This window comes from Pseudonaja textilis, chromosome 1 (assembly GCF_049901715.1).
Source record: "Pseudonaja textilis isolate UNSWEBS1 chromosome 1, rPseTex1.2, whole genome shotgun sequence".
In the NCBI taxonomy this organism is placed as follows: domain Eukaryota; kingdom Metazoa; phylum Chordata; class Lepidosauria; order Squamata; family Elapidae; genus Pseudonaja; species Pseudonaja textilis.
The window spans coordinates 9,038,869-9,064,848 of NC_141990.1; the positions used below are offsets into that span (position 1 = coordinate 9,038,869).

Sequence of the window (25,980 nt, forward strand, 5' to 3'; positions counted from 1 at the left end):
ATTTTGAGAAATGACCATCAGAGCATTAGTATTTCCTGTATTATTATTATTATTAACATGCTCTAACGCTAAAGAGTCCTACTCCTCCTCCCTACCTGAAAAGAAATCTGTTCCAAATGCAAAACGCAAGCAGAGGAGAGGAGTTTCAGTTTCAGTTTTAGTTTCACAGCACCAACCAGCTTTAGTACAGAACAGTTGAGCTAAGCCATGCCCAGGCTCCTTGCTGTCTCCTTCTTGCTCACACAGCAAATACTGTTTCAGTTTCCAAACAGGACTCTAGCCAGATGAATACCAATGGATGCTGGTAGGCAGAGGCAGAATTTCCCCCCCCCCACCTTATTTTCCTCCCAAAAAACTCGAGCTAGTAGTTGAATAACCAGAGGATTGACCATGTGATCTCCACAATTCACAAAGGGAGCTGGTTGTTTCATTACACCCACTGTGATACAGCTGTCTTCACTTCCTAGGATCCAAGCTCCTGACCTGGGGCCAGGCATTCATATTTCACACTGAAAACTGCCCATAAAATATAAAGATAATAAAAATGCTCCCCAGCCTAGGACATTTTTACTTCTAATCTTCCCTCAAGGAAGGAGACATTCCTCAGCTTAGCTAAACCAGGCATGCATGCATGCATGCATAATAATTTATTTATTTATATATATATATATATTTGTAAAAAGCCACCATTAGGTTTCCAGCTCATCTTGGAAAAACAATTAGGACAGAAACAAATGAATTAATGCAGCAAGGGAGAGGGAAATCACCTGACTGGGAAGGAATTTAAACTCTGTGATAAAAGGCTTCACGTTCATTATGGCATTCTCTGGAATAACGGCCCCCAAGACATGCTAGGAATTAAACCCTGGAATAATTCATAGGCCAAATTCCAGTGCAAATTCATTATTTACATTTTTAATTGCTACTGTATTAGGAATACATTTTAAATGATAACTTGTGTTTTGCTCTCCTGATAGTACTACCCAAACCCTATTTTGCTTAGAAGAAACGGAAAGTCCAATTAATTTTTCGTCTGAGATGAGTGTGCGCAGGATGACGGTGTAAATGTAAGCAATGTGCATGTTTGTAGGAGGCTTGGGATCATAAATAAAAAAATGAATGTGCAGTTTTCCTCCAATTAAATCAGGACAGATAGTTTAGGAAAGATTCTTGCATTTCAAATACAAGCAGGAAAAAGGAGAAACACCTGTTCACACTGGGAACAGGAAGAGGGAGAAATTGAGGAGTAAGTTCTGAGATGCTTTTGTGCTTGGTTTTTATTTCTTTTTAACCCTTTACCTTTATCAAATCACACAAATCAAAATATATACCCTCTTCTTCTGAAAATAAGAGTTGAGAAAAAGGGAGAAAGTTTGCCCCAAAAAGTGGGAAAAGAAGTAAGCAATCAATAGAAAAGAATATTTGTGGCTCAGGGTTGAACTGTAGGGTACTTGGTGTTCTCTGAGCTTGGTGGTTTTCTTGCAGACATTTGATTATCAAACTAGGTAACGTCATCAATGTCAGTACTCCCTTACTAGCACTAATGACATTAACGTGTTTGGTAATGAAATGTCTGCCAGAAAATAACCAAGTTCAGAGAACCCCAAGAACCCCACAGTTCTTCCCTCAGCTAAAATACAAAACCATCCTTTAGAGTTGAAGCAGGGGTGGGATTCAAATTTTTTAACAACCAGAACTGTGGGCATGGCTTGGTGGTCATGTGACTGGGTGGTCATGGCTTGGTGGTCATGTTATTGGCTGGGTGTGGCCAACTCAATATCACTCACATCGAGGCACACATCTCCTCGCCTGGCCTCTCATGACTGTTGGGGATGCTGCAACAGTTGTAAGTGTGAAAAATGGTCATAAGTCACTTTTTTCAGTGCCATTGTAACTTTGAATGGTCACTCCACACAAGCAAAGTACCAGCAAAGGAGGGGAAAAAAAAACTCCAGAGAGGTTCCTGAGACAGGAAGTCTAGTCCTGCCAAGAACGCAACAAGGGTTAACGGAGAGGCAATTTCTGTAAGCAACACCAGAATGTTTCCTTCCTGCCTTCCTTACAGGATTAGGCCAGTAATTTCTTCTAACAATTGGCTCTCTGAACTGCTTAGAATGTTAACAACTGGTTCTAGAGAATAGGTGCGACCTGGTAGAATCCCACCCCTGAGTTGAAGGTGCTGTAAAGAAGGCTTATCAGCTACTACTTGAGAATAGTTTCATTGGTTTTCCTATATATCACAGAGGTGTGGGTCCTTTGTGCTCTCTGAGCTTGGTTGTTTTCTTGCAGACATTTCATGACCAAATTAGGTAACATCATCAGAGCTGATGATATTACCTAGTTTAGTAATGAAATGTCTACAAGAAAACCACCAAGCTTAGACAGCACCAAGGACTCCAAAGAAGAAAACAATTTATATTTTTCATCTGCCAATAACTAAATAATAGTAGTAACTAAAAAGACAAAGATAATTTTTTCTTGTTTTATTTCCTGTTTATGCAGTTCTTCAGGACAACCCTAATAAATTTGTCCTTGTAAATTAGGTACCAAGCTAGGATGTCTCATAGCCAACAAAGACTTTGAAACCAAATTTTCTATTATAGTAGAATATTATACAGCTTGAACTGAAGAATCCACCCCAATATTGCAGCAAAGGCTAAGTTATGAATGGCACTATCGTGATAAAAGCATTTTTATCACTGTATCCTTCACTCCATTTGATGTCCATGTTTGTAGAAGTAAAGGGTGGAGGCCGGATTGTTGAAGCTTGCTAAATAAAATTATAACATTTGAAGAGTTAAGTGACATCTGGGATGACTTAATCAAGATTTGGTGGCCTGTTTTTTTTTAATCATGTGGAATGTCATCAGCAGTGAAGAGTAAACAGTGATCCACCCCATTGTGCCAATTTGAGAGGCATTCGATCAATACCCTGAGAGCAGTTTTTATTGGCATGGTTCAATGCCTAAGCAGGGAATGAGAAGGTCAGAAGGCTATTTTCCCTGAAAGCACTCAGGCCTTTACCCTCCTCATGCCTACAAGCCTTTCATTGTTTAATGCAGGTCTTGTGGGGGAGGGGGGGAGGGAAAGGAGAGTTTTAACATGTAGGAAAAAAAGAAAGTTCTGTTTGTTTTTTGCCTCCTAAGCTAACTTATCTTATCAGCACCTGAGGTACAATAGCCCAGGTGTGCTCACCATTTTACCGTCCGGGGACAGCAGGCTGTGGCTGTGACCTGGGTCCAAACTGGCTGGAGATACTGGCTGGAGAATGGACTGGCTGGTGGTCACCATTGAGTTGTTACCATGATGGCTGATGGAAGTTGAAGAAGTGACTTCATTGCCCCCTGGGTGGCTGTAGCGGATCCCTGCGAGAATGCAATGACATAGAAGAAATCATAGCAATTTTGAAGCTAAATTAGGAAAAAATGTAGAAGTCCGTTTATTTATTTATATCCCACTTTTATTACATTTATAAGTAACTCAAGGCAGCGAACACACATAATACTCCCACCTCGTATGTGCCCCACAACAACCTTGTGAGTTGAATTGGGCTGAGAGAGGGGGACCAGCCCCAAGTCACCTAGCCAGGTTTCATGCCTAAGGAAGAAACTAGAACTCACCGTCCCCTGGTTGAAAATCAACCAGTGGACTTTCATGCCTAAAACAGGACTAGAACTCACATCTCCTGGTGATTGGCTGAAAACCAACCAGCTGAATTTCATGCCTAAAATGGGACTAAAATTCACCGTCTCCTGGTGATTGACTCAAAATCATCCAGCCAGCTTCATGCCTAAAACGGGATTAGAACTCATAGTCTACTGACGATTAGACCAAAGTCACCCAGCTGTGTTTTATGTCTAAAGCAGGATGAGAACTCACAGGTTGCTAGAGATAGGTCTCGACTTACAATTGAGCCCAAAATTTCTGTTGCTAAGCAAGAAAGTTGTTTAAAATGAGTTTTGCCCCATTTTACGGCCTACCTTGCTCCGCTGTCAAGTGAATCACTGCTATATTTAAGTTAGTAAAATGGTTGTTTTAATGAATCTGGCTTTCCCACTGCAGAACTGATTCTTAGATGGTAGGGTCCAGCATTTGGGATTCAATCCCCCAAATGGTATTCATATCCTGCTCAAATCAACATCTCTAAGGTCCAAGTTTTAGTTTTATTTTATTTATTTTGATTTGTCAATCGCTTACAAGATAATAGGTATAAGTATACATAGTTATGAATACATGAAATAGGTACATATAAGAAAAATAAAAGAAACAATAAGGACAGGGACAGTAGGCACACTGGTACGCTTATGCACGCCCCCTACAGACCTCTTAGGAAAGGGGTGAGGTCAATAGTAGACAGTCTAAGGTTAAAGTTTTTGGGGTCTGGGGAAGAAAGCACAGAGTCAGCTAGAGTATTCCAGACATTGACCACTCTGTTGCTGAAGTCGTATTTCCTGCAATCAAGTTTGGTGCGGTTAACCTTAAGTTTGTATCAATTGTGTGCTCTTGTGTTGTTATGGTTGAAGCTGAAGTATTATTGACAGGTAAGTCATTGCAATGTATGATTTTATATACCATACTTAGATCAGACCAAAGACAGCGTAATTCAAGGTTTTCTAGGTCTAGAATTTCAAGTCTGGTGGCATAAGGTACTCTACAACGAGTAGAGGAGTGGAGAACTCTTCTTGTGAAATATTTCTTATCAGATACATAATGTGGGTTCCAGACTGATGAGCTGTATTCGAGTATTGGTCTAGCAAATGTTTTGTATGCTCTAGTTAGTAGTGTGATATTACCAGAGAAAAAGCTACGTATGATTAGGTTAACAACTCTTAATGCCTTTTTGGCTGTGTAGTTACAGTGGGCTATAGCACTTAGATCATTAGAAATGATTACTCCAAGGTCCTTTACAGAGCTTGGATCATCAAGAAGGTCTTGACTATTCAGCATATTCATATTCAGTTCAATAGATAGCAGTCAACACACCCAGGCACAAAGAGAGACGGCAATAGTGTAGAATGGTAAAAACACTACTGGAGTTACAACATCATTTTTCTTTTAGAATGAGATCTCTGCTGACTCTCTTTAAATCAGACTAACACCAGACAAACAAACAGGCAGAAAACAATACTAATTAAGGAACCATGAAAGGGGAAACCTCAGCCCCACCAAACTGACAGGGCAAGCTACTGTCTAATAATCTGCTCTGCTGGTTTGGTTTGGTTTGGTTTGGTGGTGGGTTTACTGCTTAGGCGAAACCTAGCTCAAAAACAGTAACTGTGAGAGGGACCTTGGAGTTCCAGTGAACGATCACTTAAACATGAGCCAGCAGTGTGTGGCAGCAGCCAAAAAAGTTAATGCAATCCTTGGTTGTATAAACAGAGGCATAGAATCAAAATCACGGGAAGTATTAGTACCACTTTTATAATAAACCTTAGTAAAACCACACCTTGAATACCGCATCCAGTTTTGGTCACCACATTACAAAAAAGATGCTGAGGCTTAGGAAAAAGTGCAAAGAAAAGCAACTAAGATGTTTAAAAGCCTCTGGGTTAAAACATATGAGGAACGATTGCAGGATTTGGGTTTGGCCCGTCTAGAGAAAAGAAGGGCTAGGGGGGACATGATAGCAGTATTCCAGTATTTGAGAGGCTGCCACAAAGAAGAGGGGGGGTAATTATTCTCCAAAGCATCAGAAGGCAAGACAAGAAACCACGGATGGAAACTAATCAAGTTGAGAAGCAATCTGGAATTAAGGAGAAACATCCTAACAGTGAGAACAGTTGATCAGTGGAAGGGGTTGCCCTCAGAAGTTGTGGATGCTTAATAACTTGAGATTTTTAAGAGACTGGACAGCCACTTGTCTGAAATGGTGTAGCGTATGAACAGCAGGTTGGACTAGATGGAAGATCTCCCTTGGTACCTATCCTATCCTATCCTATCCTATCCTATTCTTCTTCATATAAATACTGCACAAATCTACATATAAATACTGCACACCGCACACTACCTCACACTGACTTATCTGTATATCTATTGATGGATAATTTGACTGAAAGCTAAGCTTTCAGGAATTTGTTAGATCCGAGGTGCCCAATCTTGGCAATGTTAAACATCTATGGACTTCAACTCTCAGAATTTCCCCAGCTAGCCAACCAGCCAACTTCCTTGTTTTAAAATTCCAACTTTTAAATTTACCACAGAGATCACAATTTTCATGTTTTGGGCAGAGTGAAATAAACATCAAATATTTACTCCTTCTCAAAAAAATATACTCACCAAGATTATTTAATATTCCTTATTTGCTACATGAATATATCCCTGTGGCTCTCAGTTGATTCCCTATATTTTTCAACATGTTTTTGAGATATTCCTGTCTTTTCAGGGCGACTGGTTAGTTAGTTGTTAGTTAGTTTACTTTATTGTCATTGCACCTCGTACAACGAAATTAAATACCATCTTCAGTGTACATTATGACTGAAAATAAACACAAACACACATCCTTCACATTGACTATCTTGCAAATGATTATTTATAATCATTGTAAGATGTGCTTTCTCACAATCAGGTATATCGATATATCTGCCTAAATTAATCCTTTCTCCTTCTGTAACTAATCCTCAAACCAGGGATTTTAGCATCAATGGCTATCATTTGTCCTGGGCTCAAGACATCCTACAGTGCAATCTGAATGGCTAATTTAACTTTATGGCACCTTCTAACAGCCCTGCGAGTTTAGCTGATGCTTGGGAGGGCCTGTTTATCTGGTGAATTTAACCTTTTTCATTGTCTAAATAGAGTTTCTGTTGTCTTTCTCTTTCCTTTTGCAATCACTTCTTCCCCAATTTTTTCCTTTGGAAAAGAAAACAAGAAAAGCTATAGTTAAGTCTTTAGTGACTTACAACCATTCTTTTAGTTCAAAGTTAGAACGGCACTAAAAAAAGTGACTTATGACCATTTTTCACACTTATGATTGTTGCAGCCTCTCCTTGGTTGTGGGATCAAAATTTGGATGCTTGGCAACTGGCGTCTATTTATGACAGTTGCAATATCCCAGGGTTATGTGATCACCATTTGAAAAGCAAAGTCAATGGGGAAGCCAGATTAACTTAACGACCGTGTTACCAACTTAACAACTTCAGTGATTCATTTAACAACTGTGGCAAGAAACATCGTAAAATGAGGCAAAGCTCACTTAACAAATGTCTCACTTAGCCATGGAAATTTTGGGCTCAATTGTGTTCGTAAGTTGAGGACTACCTGAAGATATTACTACCAGTAGTGGTACTTTGAATGCTGCTGAGTTTTAGATGCATGAAAGATAAAACAACAACTGCTATTAATGTTTTATGGATATATTTTGTCAGAGAAGATCACCCATATAACTAAATCACACATGTAGGGAAAATACGGTATTAAAGCCTAGCAAAAAAGGGACGTATTAGCTCTAAATAAGGTGGAAAAAGTGAATATCCACATATAGGTAGTCCTTAACTTGTGACTACCATGGGGACCAAAATTTCCTTCTGTCAGCATTGTTAAGTGAATCATACCTGAATTTACAACCTTTTTTACAATGGTTGTTAAACAAATCACTGCACTTGCTAAATGAATCATGCAGTTGTTAAATGAATCCAGATTCCTTCATTCACTTTGCTTGTCAGAAACCAGCTTGGATGGTCACAAATGGTGAAGATATGACCTTGGGACACTGCAATCATTACAAATCCATGCCATTTAACAATCATCTGAATTTTAAATATATGAGTGTGGGAATGCAGTGATAGTCATACTTGCAAGAATCAGTTGTAAGTCACCTTTTCCACTGCTGTTGTAAGTTCAATGAGTTACTAAACAGATGGTTGTAAATTGAAGATGACCTGTATGCACATACAAGACATGTCTATGCTACCAAGGGAGCTGTTTTCATTCCATCAAAACTGAGAAAGATTTTATAGTACATAGGTCCTACAGCAGTGATCACATACTAATAAAAATTACCAAACTCTTTGCTCAGGCATTCCTTGCTGAATCTTAAGGCGAAGTCAAAAAAATGTCACCGCCTTATCTGGGGTTGTTGGGTTTTTTCTTTTATATTTTTCATCTCGCCTTTATTATTTTAATAAATAAACTAAGATGGCGAACATGCCTAATACTTCCTCCTCCTCCTCCTCTTTTCCACACAACAACCCTGTGAGGTAATTTGGGCTGAGAGAAAGAGTGATTGGCCCAAAGTCACCCACTGTTTTTCAGGCCTATGGTGGGATTAAAAGTCTTCTGGTCATTGGCCCAAAGTCACCCAGTCAGCTTAGATATCTAAGTTGGAACTAGAACTCACAATCTCCTGGTTTCCAGTATGGTGCCTTAACCACTAAACTGGTTCTTCCAGATCTCTCTCACCAGATGCTGAGTGGAAGCAGAATACAGAATACATTCTGCAAAATGTCATATTTGTTCTTTTGTGTTTATTTGCTTAATTTATATAAGACATTGGTATCTCTTCAGAAGTTGTGGGCGCTCCATCACTGGAGGCTTTTAAGAAGAGACTGGACAAGCTATTTGTCTGAAATGGTATAGGGCCGTGATGGTGAACCTATGGCACGCATGCCACAGATGGCACGCAGAGCCATTTGTGCCGGCATGCAAGCCGCAGGCAAACTTACCTCAATGCACATGCACGTGCCTCACAGCTGATTTTCAGCTAGTTTGAGGCCTTTTTTGGCCTCCCAGAGGCTTGAAAAAAGCCTCTGCAGGACAAATAAGTCCGTTTTGTCACAGGCCTATTTGGCCTGCAGAGGCTTTTTTCAAGCTTCTGGGAGGCTGAAAAAGGCCTCAAAGCAGCCCAAAATCAGCTGTGAGGCACAGTGCAGGTAAGCGGGGGGACAGCGTGGGGAGGCATGGGGGGATTGTGTGCAGGGGCCGTGGGGTGTGCGCATTGCCTCCTGGGTTCTGGCATGTGAGTGTGCGTGCATGAGCCCAAAAAGGTTAGCCACCACTGGTATAGGGTTTCCTGCTGAACAGGGAGTTAGACTAGAAGATCTCCAAGGTCCCTTCCAACTTTAATGATGTTCTATGTTCCATGTTCTTCTCTTCCCATCTCACCTTTGTGGAAGTTTCTTTTATCTATTTCATGCTTCTGATGAAACGTACATTAAGGTTCTGCCATCCAGCATTCTTCAACATATTGCTCAGACATTGCCCCTCGTTCAACAGGTGTGTCGAAGTAGGTATGGAATGATTCATTGCAGAGGTGTTTAGCTTGGTTAAAAATAAATGTCCCTTCAGAGATCACCACGGGATGCCATACTAGCCAACACATTAAGCAGATCAGAAATAATTAACCAAGGAGCCCAGCTGAGAAACAAAACCTCTATTATTAGTTCTGGGATTCCAGGGTGATTTGTTATAAACTGCCATATCCCACCCACCAAAAATGCAGGTCTGTCTGTCTGTTTTAGAAGTCTGCCATCTCTGCTAACATTTGAGAAAGCCTCAAAGAAAGTAAAATAACATCACTTTGGGAAAGGATCATCAGATGTGTTTAAGCAGCTATTAGGATCAGGGCAGTCTGTGAGCCTCTGCAGAAGTTTGCTGGCTTTGTCCAGATGATAAAATTCAAGCCACAACTTTCACCCCTTCACACGTGCATGAGATGACCCCAAGGGGCTGCAACCCTTCACAAATACATGCCGAGTTCCAGAATTTTGATCCCGAGTCCAATGGTTATAAATGCAACGACTACAGGTAGACCTTGACTTAGGACCACGGTTGAGCCCAAAATGTATGCCGCTAAGTGAGCCGTTCATTCCAGAGTTTTGCCCCATTTCGCCACTTTTCTTGCCACAGTGAATCATTGCAGTCGATGTGTTAGTAGCATGGCTATTAAGTGAATCTGGCTTCCCCATTGAATTGGCTTGTCAGAAGTTTGCAAAAGCAGATCACATGACCCTGTGACACTGCAACCGTCATAAATATGAACCAGTTGTCATGCCTCTGAATTTTGATCACGTGACTGTGGGGATGCTGCCATGGTCATAACTGTGAGAAGTGGTCATAACTGTGATAAATGGTCATAAGTCACTTTTTCCAGTGTTGTTGTAACTTTGAATGGTGACTAAACGAACTGTTGTTAAATCAAGGATTACCTGTAGTTGTAAATCATGTTATTCGGTGCCATTGTACCTTCAAACAGTTGCTGGATAAATAGTTATTGTAAGTTGAGGACTACAATCCTAGATTGAGAAAAAGGTGAGGAACAAGAACCTCATCAGTTGCTACCTGGTAAACAGGATTGCGCTTATTTTTAAAAACAATACTTTCTCATGATCTTTGATCTCCAAAATTCCTTCCAAAACTTCCATTCTTTTATTCTATCCCAACACTTTTAGGAATCATCAAAGGTTTACCACAAACGTGCCCATCACAAACTCTCAAACTTTTCAGCGTTCCCTGTCCCTGGTTCGGTTATGTATATTGCTTGTAGTAGCCACCCATTAAAACAGAGAGGTAATATTTCATTTTTATTGAATGCCACTTTCTCCTGAGTTTAATTTTCTGGGGTTTGTATGCTGGCAGACAGCCAGGGTAGCATAAAGGTCAGGACTAGCCTCTTTTATCTTTCTCTTTTTTGCCTCCCTTTGTCTGCAACGTGGCCCCCACCTCCCAAAATATTATTCCACTCTGTGCAAAGGAGACACACACACGCGCTGCAATTGCCAGACGTTGGGATGGCTTACTTGAAAAGGGATTTGAAAATTAAGCTAAGGGCTGCACAGAAGTACAGGTAGTCCTCGAGTTACAACTGCCACCGAGCCCCAAATTTATGTTGTCGAGTGAAAAATTTGTTAAGCAGGTTTGCCCCATTTTACAACTTTTCCTGTCATCATCGTTAAGTGAATCATTGCATGTGTTAAGTTAGTAACGTGGTTGTTAAGTGAATCTGGATTCCCCATTGGCTTTCCTTGTCACAGAAGGTCGCAAAAGCTGGTCACGGGACCCCAGGGTACTGCAGCCATCATAAATATGAAACCGTTGACGAGCATCTGAATTTTGATCATGTGACCATAGGGATGCTGCAATGGTTGTAAGTGTGAAAAACAGTCCTAAGTCACTTTTTTCCAGACAAGAATTGAGCATAGAAACGTCTCCGCTAATCAGGGCTCATCGTAAGGGGTACGTCATCCCCACCCCTCTCTTTTGCACAATACAAATGTCTTTATTCCTTCCCCATCCTCCAACATCCCAAAAGCAACCCACAACCATCTGGTCCAATTCCCATGACAGGAGGACTGTGCATACAGACCCGCTAGTTCTCCCTGTGGTGAAACCACTATTTCAGTTTGGTCCAGTGGTTGAGGCACCAGGCTAGAAAGCAGGAGGCTGTGAGTTCAAGTCCCACATTTGCAATGAAAGCCAGCTGGGGGATTCTGGACCAATCATCAGGAGACTGAGAGTTCTAGTCCCACCTTAAGCATGAAAGCCAGCTACATGACCTTGGGCCCTCTCTTTCTCTCTCTCTCTCTTTCTCAGCCCAATCCACCTCACAGGGTTGTTGTTGTAGGGAAAATAGTAGGAGGAAGGTGTGCTGGATATTTGTAAAAACAATAAAGGCAGGATATAAATTAAATAAACAATAAATAAAACCACGCCAAGCAGGTAGTCCTCAACTTTACAAACATTCATATAGCAACTGTTCGAAGTTACAATGGCAGTGAAAAAAGAGACTTAACGACTGGTCCTTGCACTTACAAACATGCAGCATTCCTCATGGTCATGTGATCAAAATTTGGGTGCTTGGCAACTGGCATCTATGGTATTTATGATGGTCGCAGCATCCCGGGGTCATGTGACCTCCATTTGCGACCTTTCTAATTGGCAATTAGAAACTGTGTGATTCATTTAGCAACTGTCATGATTTGCTTAAGAGCTGTGGCAAAAAAAAAAACCCACAAAATTGGGCACAACATACTTAACAAGTCCCTTGTTTAGCGACAGAAACGTCGGTCCCAATTGTGGTTGTAATTCGAGGACTACCTGTGCTGAGTGCCCAGCAATGGTATCAAGTAGCCATCAGGAATAATGGTTCATTGCCTTCCTGAGGAGATCTAATCCTCCATCTGTTAATGAGGATCTCCAAACTTGGCAACTTGTGGACTTCAACTCCCAGAATTCCTCAGCCGGCCATACTCCTAGGGAATTCTGGGAGTTGGAAGTCCACAAAACTTAAATTTGCCAAGTTTGGAGGCCTCAGCCCTAGACTTCACTGCATGGCGTTCTATTTAAGACAGGGGTGGGCAACTATGGGCCCTTTAGCACCTGTCGACTTCAACTCCCAGAATTCCTCAGCCATGGCTGGCTGAGGAATTCTGGGAGTTGAAGTCCACAGGTGTTAAAGGGGGGCACATACTTGCCCACCCCTGAGCTAGGATCAATGGCTGTTTGCATAGACCCAACCTTACATGGTCAAAGGTCTCAAGAGGCTTTCTTCTGAAGAGGTCTTTTCACTCCCTGTTTTCCCATCCCTTCTAATGGAAGGACACCCTTTGAAAAATGGACTCTGGCCAGGAGAAGTGGACGTCGCAGACAGGAACAGGGTAAACATTGCTCAAGTGGAAATCTTGTCACCGCATTCTTGAACTGTATTTCTAAACTCATGCAAAGGGTGGCCAGGCAGGGGCAGGTCAGAAGAAGCATTGTTTGAACAATGGGAGGGAAGATCATAAGAACAAAAGAAAGCCGGCCTTTCATTTTCCCTTTTTTTAAAAAAACAGAAACATAAATATAATGAGTATTTCATTTTGCCCCTCCTCTCCAGTCCAGGCATAGAGATTTGCCTTCGAAACGGAATGTTTGAGGGAACTTAGTTGCTAAATGAAGAAAAATCCTTAAAAGCAGAATGTTTTAATGGCCCACAGGTAGTCCTCAACTTATGACCGTGACAGAGCCCAGAATTTCCATTGTATGTCATGACGGTCATAAACTGAGGCACCTGCATCAACCAATCCGATTTTATGACATTTTTTGTGGCAGTCGTTAAGCAAACACCACAGTGGAAAAGCAAACACCGCAGCTGTTAAGTGAATGCTGAGGTTGTTAAGTGAATCCATTGACCACAAGGGGCATTTTTGGCTGGAAACTAGAAGTAAATGTGGGTTTCCAGCAAAAAAAGTAAAAAAATAAATAGCAGTCATGTGATTGGCAGGATTTCAGAAACAGCCGTAAATGCAGGCCGGTTGCCAGGTGCCCAAAATGTGATCATGTGACTGTGAGATGGCGGGATGGACTGCCATAACTTCAAATCCAGATCATAAATATCTTTTGGACAGTGGTGGTATTCAATTTTTTTTTTACTACCGGTTCTGTGGGTGTGGCTTGGTGGGCGTGGTGTGGTTTGGTGGGTGTGCTGTGGTTTGGTGGGTGTGGCGTGGCTTAGTGCATGTGGCTTTGTGGGTGTGGCTTGGTGCCATGGCAGATGCCATGGCAGGGGAAGGATACTGCAAAATCCCTATTCCCTCCCCACTCCTGGGGGAAGGTGAAATATCTCCATTCCCTCCCCAACCCACTAACCTGCTTTCCAGCTCTGTTCTCCTGTGCAGGGCAACAAAAGAAGATCCAGCCGATCAGCTGGGACTCAAGAGGCAGAGAAGAGATGGCGGCGGGGCCAGTTAGAGGTGGTATTTGCCTGTTCTCCAAATTACTCAAAATTTCCGCTACCGGTTCTCCAGAACTGGTCAGAACTGGCTGAATACCACGTCTGCTTTTGGGGGAATCCATCGTAACTTCGAATAGTCAATAAGCAACTAGCTGTAATGACTATATTTTGCTCTATTTATTTCATGATTTATTATTATTTCATTATCATATTTCTATGCCCATGATCAAAAACAATTTACACAGCTGACACAGAATAAATAATACTGTCACAGGGTATAATCTGAAAGCCTAACGTCATTTAAAACGGATAAACAATATTAAAACTGCCTGTAGCTAGGGGCTTTATCTGTGAAACTCTCTTTCCAACATGCACACAGTAATATATTTTGAAGAGTTCTTAACTGATCATTTATACTTTTCAGTTTACACAGAGGTTTTATTTTTATTAACCCTCAGATGGAATTGGGGAAGTGCAAATTTGTTTTTTATCTAATTGTTTCTTCCCATTTCCAGCAGGATTTTTTTTTTAATTAATGTTTAGAACTATGCGATTATCAATGCAATTAAAAGGTGAGCAACAAGCACCGCATAAAAAGCAGTGGGTTAAATGCAGAATTACAGAATAACAGAGTTGGAAGGGACTTTGGAGGTCTTCTAGTCCAACCCCCTGTTCAAGCAGGATTACAGATTACAGATAATCAGAGTTGGAAGGGACCTTGTAGGTCATCTAGTCCAACCCCCCACCCAAGCCGGAGACCCTACACCATTTCTGACAAATGGCAGTCCAATCTCTTCTTGAAAGTCTCAAGTGATGAAGCTCCCACAACTTCCGAGGGCAACTTCTGTTCCATGGGTTGATTGATCTCACTGTCAGAAAGTTTCTCCTTGTTTCCAGGTTAAATCTCTCCTTATTCCTTGTCTGGCCTATAGGAGCTTTAGAAAATAGCTTGCCCCCCTCCTCATATAGGAGACCTTATATGATTTCAGACAAGTTGCTGTCCAATCTCTTTTTAAAAACCTCCAGTCCAGGGACCCTATACCATTTCAGAATGACTTAAACACTGGGTGCTACATTTGGCTACGCCAGCCAGATGAGAAGCCAAATGTTTTACTTACTACTGAACGCTTTGGGATAACGGGTGGTGCAAAGGATATTGTCTGTGCTTTGTGGAGAACCTCAGCGAATGGAAACAGCCAGCCTTGCTGTGCAGCTGGTTTTCCCTCACTACTGCTTGAGGCAGGAAGGGTGTAAAGAAATAGCCTGGGGTTCACCTCCCATTAAGCTGGGATGGCTGCAGCCAACAGCAGCTCAGCAACTCATAGCGTGTCTGTGCCAAAGAGAGTTTTACTAGAATTACTGACAGAATATAAAAGTTCATTTATGGGACCTGCCCATCTGTTTTTGACACTGGATAGCAGAGCTCGCAGATGCCTTTATGTCTCTTTCTTTTTTTCTTTTTCTTGCTTTTTTTCTGCCTGCCTTTCCTTCCTTCCTTCCCTTTCCTTCCTCCCTCTCTGTCCTCTCTCCCTCCCTCCTTCCTTCCTTTCTCCCTCTCTGTCCTCCTTCCTTTTCTTTCTTTCTTCCTTTCCTTCCTCCCTGTCTTCTTTCCTTTCCTTTATTTCCTCCTTTTTCCTTTCCTCCCTTCCTTTCTGTCCTCCTCCCTCCCTCTTCCTTCCTTCCCTCCCTCCCTCCCTTTCATTTCCTTTCCTTTCCTTCTTTCCTTTCTCCCTCTCTTCCTTCCTCCCTCCCTGTCCTCCCCCCTTCCTCACTCTTTCCTTTCCTTCCTCTCTCTTCCTTCCTTCCCTCCCTTTCATTTCCTTTCCTTTCCTTCTTTCCTTCCTCCCTCCCTGTCCTCCCCCCTTCCTCGCTCCCTTCCTCCCGCTCTTTCCTTTCCTTTCCTTCCTCTCTCTTCCTTCCTTCCCTCCCTCCCCCTCTTTCTTTCTTCCTCCCTCCCTCCATCCCTCCCACCCCACTTCCCTCCTTCCCAATCTAAATTTCTGTCCAGCCTCCCTTGAATACACCCAGTGAAGAAGAGATAACTATTTCATATTCAGGTACCTGAAAAATTATTACGCTTGGGAGTCAGTCTGTCTGTCCTGTTCCTTCATTCCCTCCTCAAAAATTCCCTCCTTCCTTTTTCATAGTCCACTTTGTCCTTTTCTGCACTTACAGGGAGTCTTCAACTTACAGCTATTTGTTTAACAGTGATTCATATTTACAATATAACTTATAAATTTGGAAAAAAATAACTTACAACCTTTCCTCAAAGTTATGACCATTGCATCACGCACACACAAACAAAAGTCCATTAACAACCATGGTTAAAAATGATCATAAAATCAGGTCCAGTCACCCGATGACACACTTTACGACTTTACTGACTTGCGATAAAAATTCTGTTCCCCGTTATGAAAGCCAGATGGGTGACTTTGGGCCAATCACCAGGAGGCTGTGAGTTCTAGTTCCGCCTTAGACATGAAAGCCAACTAGGTGACTTTGGGCCAATCACTCTTTCTCAGCCCAGCCCAGCCCACCTCGTAAGTTTGTTATTGTGGGGAAAAAAGAAGGAAGAATGAATACTAGATATGTTTACCACTTTCAATTATAAAAGTAATAAAGATGGGATAAAAAATATAATAAATAAATTAAACAGACAGAGTTGGAAGGGACCTTGTAGGTCATCTAGTCCAACACACACACACATCAAACCATGGTTAACGTATGATTATAAACCCTGACTGAACATTTGTTTTAGCTAACCTTGATATTTCATAGCCGAAGGGAGTTTAAATTCAGGTCTATCTTCTCATTAACTATCACACATCCATAAGAGTGAAACCAGAACTGAATGCAAGCATCTCACTAAAAGTTCTTCACCCCAGATTTAATTAAAAGGCATTAAAATATCTCAGGTTATTTTTAATTTCTAAAAAAAAATGCAAGCTTTTTTTTTAAAAAAAATCAGTTTGGAAATATGTGGTAGGCTGCATCCAAGACAGTCTGTCTGGTGTAAGACCAGGTTTTCGCCTCCAAAGTCAGTGGATGAAATAAACGTTCTACTTTCCTAATATGACACTTCAGAACCCCTCCCTGCCTCAAACAAATGGATCATACAGAGACACAACAGCTGCCTATCAAAAGTGCTCAAAAGTGTTAATGTCCTTTGGCTGTATGGTGAATCGTTTATGTCTATTATAAACCAGTTTATTGTGACTGCCCCTTGCCCCCCTGCAGCCATTTAAATGATGCCATAAAGCTCTAATTATCCCCAATAAAAGTCCCTAAACAACCTGTTGGCCTGGTAGAACACAATGACGGGTACGAAAGCGTAAAATAGAAACTGTAATGGGTTTAGAACCACTGGGCATTTGAATCTGGCAATCTTTTACTCCTCTGCCGTTAGGAGGAGGAAGCCACAATGGGTGCCCTCAAGTCCAATCTCACTGCCTGTCACCCAGGATATGAAAATCTGAGATTGGAGGACCCAGAAACAGATCAACATTATAGGGTCGCTTGCTTGAGCATTGGGTTGGATGAGAAGACCTCCAAGGTCAATATTGTGTATCTTCTACTTAACCATAGAATAATAGGGTAGGAAGGGACTTTGGAGGTCTTCTCATCTAACCGAGGGGGTGGGATTCAACCGGTCAGTGACTACGTTTTACACGCTGCGTGCGTGTGTAAAGAAATCTTAAGCTGTGCCGCCCGGATAGCTGAAAAATGCAGTGTGCAGGTGCACAACGTTTGAAAAGCCTCTTTTTTCCTGCTTTTTCAACCTCAGCTGTGCCGCGCATTTTTGCTCCCAGGAGGCAAAAAACAGAGTGCAGAGGTGAGGCTGCGTAGCACCACACCCCACCGCACCCCGCATGCCCCCTTTTTGCCTCCTGGGCCTTAGGGAAACCTCTTGGGTGAAGCAGTAAGACAGCGAGGGGGATCCTGGCACAGCTGATCATCAGAACAGCTGATCGTCGGGAGAAAAAGAAAAGAAAAAAGAAATACCGGTTCAGAGATGGCCAAATTAACTGCTCTAATGAAAGAAAAGAACACATCCAATTTTGTTTCTATTTGGAAATTGATTCAAGATTTTGTTCTTCAGAGAGGAAAAAAATGAAGCTTTGACTTTGGGATCTGTTGCTCGGACAAGTTTGTTAAAAAAAACTGGCTAGTGCATATTAAGTACTAAAAGCAAACAGCTGAGGCTGTAATGTTATTATTTTATTCAATTGCACTGAAAAGTGTTGGAAGTCAATGCTTTTCTTTTTTTTCTCTTTTCTCCCTTTCCCCCTATACTTCTCTCTCCCTCTTTTTTCCTTCCCACTTTTCCCGCCATTTTCATTTATATTTTTATATTCTGATAAGTTTATTAAAAATATTGAGTAAACAAAAAAAGAGAAAGATGGCTGGGTAGATCACCATTGGGAAGCTCCTAGTCCTCTTATCTGAAAATTTTTTTGGCTAACGCTGGTGTCCCTGAGCTGTTATTTACTTATTTATATTTATTTATATTTTATGAAATTCCTACACACTTGCATATCTCTGGGTCTTTCTAATTTTCTAACTGGTCTGTTAGAAAAAAGAGCACACTTTAGATTTCTTTAGAAAATCCCTTGTCTCTCTTCTTATTTTATACAGGTAGTCCTTGACTTATGACCACAATTGAGCCCAAATCTTCTGTTGCTAAGCAAGACAGTTGTTGAGTGAATTTTATGCCCTTTCTTGCCACAGTTGCTAAAATAATCACTGCAGCTGTTAAGTTAGTGACACTGTTAAGTGAATCTGGCTTCCGCACTGACAGAGTTTGTCCGAAGGTCACAAAAGGGGATCACATGACCCCGGGACACTACAACCGTCATAAATATGAGTCAGTTGCCAAGCATCTGAATACTGATAATGTGACCATGGGGATGCTGCCATGGTCATAAATATGAAAAATGGTCATAACCATAAGTCGCTTTTTTCAGTGCTGTTGTAACTTTGAACGGCCACTAAATGAGCTGTTGTAAATCGAGGACTACCTATACCACTGCACCAGAGGTGGTATTCAGCAGGTTCTGACCGGTTCTGGAGAACCAGTAGCGGAAATTTTGAGTAGTTCGGAGAACCGGCAAATCCCACCTCTGACTGGCCGCGCCCCCATGTATTCTCTGCCTCCCGAGTCCCAGCTGATTGGCTGGGTCTCCTTTTGTTGCCCTGCACAGGAGAACAGAGCTGGAAAGCAGGTTAGTGGGGTGGGGAGGGAATGGAGATTTTACAGTATCCTTCCCCTGCCATGCCCACCAAGCCATGTCCACCAAGCTACACCCACCGACCCGGTAGTACAAATTTTTGAATCCCACCACTGCACTGCACATAGAAAGCAGATCCCTGAAATGAGAGGATTTGTAAGGACAAAGGTGCACAATGCCTTAAAAATCAGAGCTGGACAATTCAGTTCAAATCAAGGACATCTCAGATTATCAGGAGAGATTGAGAGAACGACAATTTACAGAAGGCCCGATGCCAATCTTAAAGCTCGTCTGAATTCATAAATAACAAAGACTGTTGAATAGGATTCACAAAAGCAGATTCTGCAGATGACGTCGACTGTGATTGGCAAAAGCTGGTGGGCAAGTAAGTAGGTTCATTTTGTAAAGGTGCAACAAATCTCTTTGTTCTTTCATACGCTCTTCGGCGAGCTCATTCGGCTTTCCACAAGGCATTATTTTCTCAATTGCTTTCACATCATCATCCTTGCAATTAATCCCGTTATGTCCAACCTTTGGAGAAACCTCTCAACACCTGAGAGGGCACGCTAGCAATGGCTTCAGTTGGAAAGCCGACAGTCCAGGTTTGAGACCCGAGCTCCACGCAATGGATAAGTTCCCATTCCTTGCTCCAGTTCCTGCCCACCAAGTGGTTCGAAAGCATGCAAATGGGAGTAGATACATAGGTACCACTTCGGTGGGAAGGTAACAGCGTTCTGTGCGCCTTTGACATATAAGCCATGCTGGCCACATGACCACAGAAATTTCCTTCGGACAATACCTGGACAGGGAACACCTTTTCCTTTACATTATTCAATACTTGAGTTTCTCAACCTCAGCCAACTCCCAGGAATTCTGGGAGTTGTAGTCCACACGTTCAAGTTGCTGAAGTTGAGAAACAATGCTTTAGGCTGTGGATGGTACGGCTCAAACACCATTACCGACTCCCTTGAGAAAGAAGTATTAAGGCATTTGGAGGAACCTCAAGGATTGTAAAAACAATCACACTGGAGATCCTGAAAGTAGCCGGGTGGGGACTCAATAGCCACAGAATGAAAAATCAAGTGGGAGAAGGAAACTGCCATATAAAGCAATGGGGAGCAGCCATATTCTACCAGTCTGGAGTTTTGAATCACGGCAACTGGACTTCTTAATGAAAAGAAGGACTAGGGAGACATTATAGCAGTGTTCCAATATTTGAGGGGCTGCCACAAAGAAGAGGCGGGGTCAAGCTATCCTTCCAAGCCCCTGAAGGCAGGACAAGAAGCAACGGGTGGAAACTAATCAAGGAGAAAAGCAAGCTAGAACTAAGGAGAAACTTCCTGACAGTGAGAACAATTAACCAGTGGAACAGCTTGCCTCCAGAAGTTGCGAATGCTCCAACACTGAGACTTTTAAGAAGAGACTGGACAATCCTTTGTCTGAAATGGTATAGTGTTGTTTCCTACTTGAGCAGAGGGTTGGACTAGAACCCTTTCCAAGGCCCTTTCCAACTTAGTCTGTTGGACTACCTGCACTTTTAACAACGTCCAGACAAGCTAGCCAACGTGACCCTCCAAACTGATTTGTTAAAAAGCTCTTCCTCCTATTTTTTTTTTTTGAAACCGATGCATTTAAAACATATAAAATATGTAGTAGGATTGCATATAGCGATAAATAGTGTACATAAAGGCACCAGATGCCGCAAGTTATCTTAGGTTAGATCTGCACTATTAGCTTTGAACCTCTGGATTTTCAGCTCCCTGTCTGTAAAACCAAGTCTATAATGTACTGTGGTGGTTGGGATAATAAATACAATAAAGATGGCCAGATTGGTTGCCTTTGCAATAAATAAATGACGACCTTTCCCGCCCTCCTGTTCTGGAGGATGCTACAAAAATGTATTAAGTATATATACTGTAACAATAAAAAAAAGAGTCCTCCAAGGTTTCTTCTCTGATTAAAATCTTTCGGTGTCCTGCCAATGCAGAGAAGTTTTAATGCGTTGCAATTGTTCGGAACGTAAGTGGGCGGAGAGTCTTCTGCCAACCGACTGTTTGAGGCACGCTATTAAACAGTTAAGGAATTTAGTGCTCTAGACAAAAAAAAAAAATCCCTACAAAACCAGTGCAAGGACAGTTCAAATCCCAGCATGGGGAATCATCAGTGGGGTCAGAAAACAGCTGGTGTGGGGAGATGAAATTCAGCTTAGCCTCCCTCCCCCCTCAATCAACCCTGCCTCACATGCTGCGTGTGAGGATAATCTTAACAGAATAACTCCAACTCGAAGGGACCTTGGAGGTCTTCTAGTCCAACCCCTTGATCAAGCAGGAAACACTATGCCATTCCAGACAAATGATTGTCCAATCTCTTCTTTCAAAACTTCCAGAGTTGGAGCGTTCACAACTTCTGCAGGCAAGTCACTCCATTGATCGATTGTTCTGTCGGGAAACGTCTCCTTAGTTCTAAGTTGCTTCTCTCCTTGATTAGTTTCCATCTGTTGTTTTTTGTCCTCAGGTGCTTTGCAGAATAGCTTGACTCACTCTTCTTTGTGGCAGCCCCACAAATATTCGAACACTGCTATCGGGTCACCACCCCTAGTTTTTCTTTTCACTAGACTAGACAAATCCAATTTCTGCAACTCTTCTTTAAATGTTTTAGCCTTCCGGTGCCTAATCATCTTTGTTACTCTTCTTAAAGCTGTGGGAATTCTCAATGATGATACTGAAAAAGTGGTTTTCAGAGCATCTACACTGAACCCCATATTTTCTGCGAAGGAAATTGTGCAAGCATATTACAAAGAATTAGCCTTGCAATTTAGAGCATTAAGTCAGGGGTCTGTCCTATATATTCATCCTGTCTCACAGGGATTTAATGGATCTATTTATTTGCAGCCTTTTTCTTGTGTGTTTGTATAAAGAAAAAGTTTTTTAAAAGTGTACCAAAGTTAGGAATTAAGGAAAATTGCCCATCGTTCTACACATTTGATTCTAAAATGAACGTTTGAATGCCCCTCATGATAGGGTACACATTTTCACATGCAATACACATTTGTGTATCTGTGTGTAGGTATCAGAGGTCTAACAGCCACTAGATGCAATATTAAACTGGATAAATCAATGGTCCTTTGGCATAATATAAGGCAATAAAGAATGTTCTCATTTCTCAGAAATAGACCATGGTAATGGCTAATATTTTCCTTGCAATGTTTATAGTATTTCTAACCTTCAGTTGACTCTCAAGAGGTCAACAACTCTTTTACAAACCAATTTTTTTTTGGTATAGTCAGTGGCAAAGGATAGATGTGTAGTGACTCAAGGTCTAGGCTAGAACATGTGAAGTGTTAATACCACTCTCAAATGCCTTGATAAGGCCACACTTGGAATACTGAATCCAGTTTTGGTCATCATGATGTAAAAAAGATACTGAGAACTTCAGACACTGGAAAGAGTGCAGAGAAGAGCAACGAAGATAATTAGGGGACTGGAGACTAAAAGATGAAGAATGGTTGCAGAAACTGGGTATGTCTAGTTTAATGAAAAGAAGGACTACGGATGACATGATAGCAGCATTCCAATATTTAAGGGGCTTCCATGAAGAGGGGGGGGTGTCAACCTATTGAAAGCACCTGAAACCTATTGAAAGCACCTGAACGCAGGATAAGACACAATGGATAGAAACTCATCAATGAGAGAAGCAACCTAGAAGTAAGGAGGAATTTCTTGACAGAACAATTAACCGGTGGAATGACTGGTTGTCTCCAGTCATTTTGGGTGCTTTAGCACTGGAGATTTTTAAAGAAAGAAATTGTACAAGCATTTGTCTGAAATGGTGTAGGGTTTCCTGCCTGAGCTGGGGGTTGGACTAGAAGACCTCCAAGGTCCCTTCCAAGTTTGCTATTCTGTTCTGTTATTCCGCTAAACTATAAAGGAGAGAAAGGGGGCCGTGGGCCCAAAGGCCTAATCTTAATGCCCTTTTCTACCCCCTCTGAATCAAATGGATGTTGGTTAGCACAATCCCTGCAGCCTCTAATAGAGAAGACAAAAGGACATCCTAGGATAACTCCATAGATGCTGAAGGAAGACAGAGGGCACATCAAAGGTACCCAGGATGGTTCAAAAGGCCCATTTTAATTGTCCATTAAGGATGCACAACTGGGGAGAGGAGCAAAACAAATCCATGACAACCCCCAGACGCCATGCTGGTGTATTATTGTAATGCCAAGCGGGAGAAACACTGAAAACAGCTGATTTTTTTGCTGACAATGAGTTCGTAGGGCATCTTGTAAGCAATCAGACCTCGACAGAAGGGAGCAGGCTCCCCGCTCAGGCCCTAGCATTGTCAGGACATTACACCTCAAGGGTCACCTCGTGGTCAGTGGGAAGAGGGAAGCCAATGAAGACAAGGGCTTGGAAAGTACATTCAGATGTTTATGTGGCTCCTCTAAATGAGCCAGGCTGACTTTTGTCTCCATTTGCCAGACCCCCGATAAATCACAAGGCCTATTTGTTCACTTGGAAAAGGTCTTGCTAAGAGATAGGTGCTTTTCCAAAAGGAAACTGGACGTGTTTTTTTCTTGAAAATGTTTCACTTCTCATCCAAGAAGCTTCTCAAGAACTGAAGAAGCTTTTTGGATGAGAAGTGAAATGTTTTCAAGGAAAGAAAACCCAAGACAAGTCTAGCTGACTTTTGGAAAAGCACAATTGGGACAACCATGACCTGGATGATTGAGAATCTCCATAGACTCATTTTTTTTTCTTGCCATGTGCATTTATACATTCAAACTAGACTGTGTTGTTGCTCTGTGTCATATAATATAAGTGGGTATATGTATATTTATTTATTTATATTTTTCTCATGTTTATGTAGCATATGTTGGAGGTGCTGACCCTTTGAGAGCTGTATGCAGTGAAATTTCATTTTAATGTATGCCAATTACATTTAAAGTGACAATAAAAGTTATTCTAAGTCTTTTAAGATATTTCCTAGGTACTTCTTCTGTTTTTCCAGAAGAAGGTGTCTCTTGGAGAAGAAAATTAAGATTGGCTTAGAGTCATGGCTTCTAGACGCCTGGTTTGGTTCTGCAACCCAACAAGACAGACACAGACTTCAGAGGATAATTAGGACTGCAGAAAAAACAATTACTGCCAACCTGCCTTCAATCGAGGACCTGCATACTGCAGAGGGCTGTGAAAATATCTACGGACCCCTCACATCTCAGACAAACTGTTTCAACTCCTTCCCTCAAAACGACGCTATAGAGCACTGCACACAAGAATAACTAGACACGAGATCAGTTTTTCCTTTCCTCTGCTAAACAAATAATTCCCTCAAAACTGTTCAACTATTTACAAAGTCTGCACTACTATTACTGTTAATCTTCTCATCACTCTTTATCACCTATCCCACTTGTGACTGTATGACTGTAACTTTGTCGCTTGTATCCTTATGATTTATATGGACTTTTTCCTAGTATGATTTTATTGCTTATTGTACCCTATGACTATCATTAAGTGTTGTACCTGATGATTTTTGACTCTTGATGAATGTATCTTTTCTTTTATGTACACTGAGAGCATTTGCACCAAGACAAATTCCTTGGGTGTCCAATCACACTTGGCCTATAAACTATTCTATTCTATTCTGTTCTGTTCTGTTCTATTCTGTTCTATTCTGTTCTGTTCTAGTGTCTGGTATACAGAGGTATATGTCTGAACACAAGAGCAATTTTCCAAACACATGTCTGCCTTAAAAAACAACTACTGTCTTGAATTTTCAATCACTGGAGCACCAAGAAAAATAACCATAGATGCATCATGCAGTCAAACACTGAGAGACAATAGAAAGTTAGAAACTTTTGATATAAAAAACAATTTAAAAAAAAACAGTAATAAAATGTCTGGATTAAGGAGAGCAGTAACAAGCCAACTGCCTATACTTTGCATGCAAGAAAGTCTGAATTCTATTTTGGGACTAAGAGTTGATACTTATTTTCCCTCTCCCTGCCTTGTCCTTTTTCTTTGTGCGTTGTCCTCTTCAAAATTATAAAATTCACTTGTTTTATTGAAAATAAGTCATTCTGGAAACATTTTTTTAACTGAAGAGCAAAATACAAATCTTGGAAAAAGAATAACGAACCCCAACATTTTGGAAAACAGCTACTAAAGTTAGTCCTTGACTTACGACCACAAGTGGAATCAGAATTTCCATTCCGAAGCAAAGCAGTTGTTAACTAGATCATGTCCGATTGTATGATTTTTCTTCCTACGGTTGTTAAACGAATCACTGCAGTGGTTAAGTGAATCACATGGTTGTTCAGCGAACCCAGCTTCTACCTTTGCTTGTCAGAAACCAGGTGGAAAAGTCTCAAATGGTGAACACATGACCCTGGGATGTGGCAACAGTCATAAAACCATGCCAGTTGCCAAGTGCCCACATTTTGACCACGTGAACATGGGGATGGTGCAAAGCAGAGGTGGTAGGTTGTGACCAGTCCTGGAGAGCCGGTAGCGGAAATTTTGAGTAGTTTGGAGAACCAGCAAATATCACCTCTGACTGGCCCCGCCAACCCCATCTCTTCTCTGCCTCCCATTGAGTCCAAGCTGATTGGCTGGATCTTCTTTGGTTGCCCTGCACAGGAGGATGGAGCTGGAAAGCAGGTTAGTGGGATGGGGAGGGAATGGGGATTTTGCAGTATTCTTCCCCGGCCACGCCGACCAAGCCACGGCCGCAGAACCGGTAGTAAAAAAGCTTGAATCCCACCACTGGTGCAAAGGTTGCAGAAGGACAGGGTCATAACTCACTTTCGTTGTAGTGCAGTTGCAACTTCCAACAGTTGCTAAAGGACTGTCTGTACTCATTATTAATATTAATATCAAGGGCCTTTTCACTTACCAAGTTACTAGTTTAACAGCGGCAGTGATTCAACTGTGGCAAGAAAAGTGGGCAAAAATCACTTAACAAAGGTCTCGCTTGGCAATATGAACGTTGGGCTCAATTGGGGTCATAAATTAAGGACTAAATTTGCAGGCAGCATCCCTTCCAGGAACTCTGCATCCCTTCTCGCCTGCCTGGTGGTCTCCCCTTCCAACGTGGTGGCCGTTGGCT

General features: G+C 41.7%; 1 protein-coding gene across 2 annotated transcripts in view; it reads right to left on the reverse strand.

The window, feature by feature from the left end:
• The window catches only part of HNF1B (HNF1 homeobox B), a 90,605-nt gene that overhangs the window by 15,254 nt on the left and 49,371 nt on the right, over nt 1-25,980 (reverse strand). For both annotated transcript variants that reach the window (XM_026710264.2, XM_026710262.2), the window contains exon 5: nt 3,196-3,365. In XM_026710264.2, the coding sequence (XP_026566049.1) occupies nt 3,196-3,365 (170 nt within the window). The remainder of the gene's footprint in view (nt 1-3,195; nt 3,366-25,980) is intronic.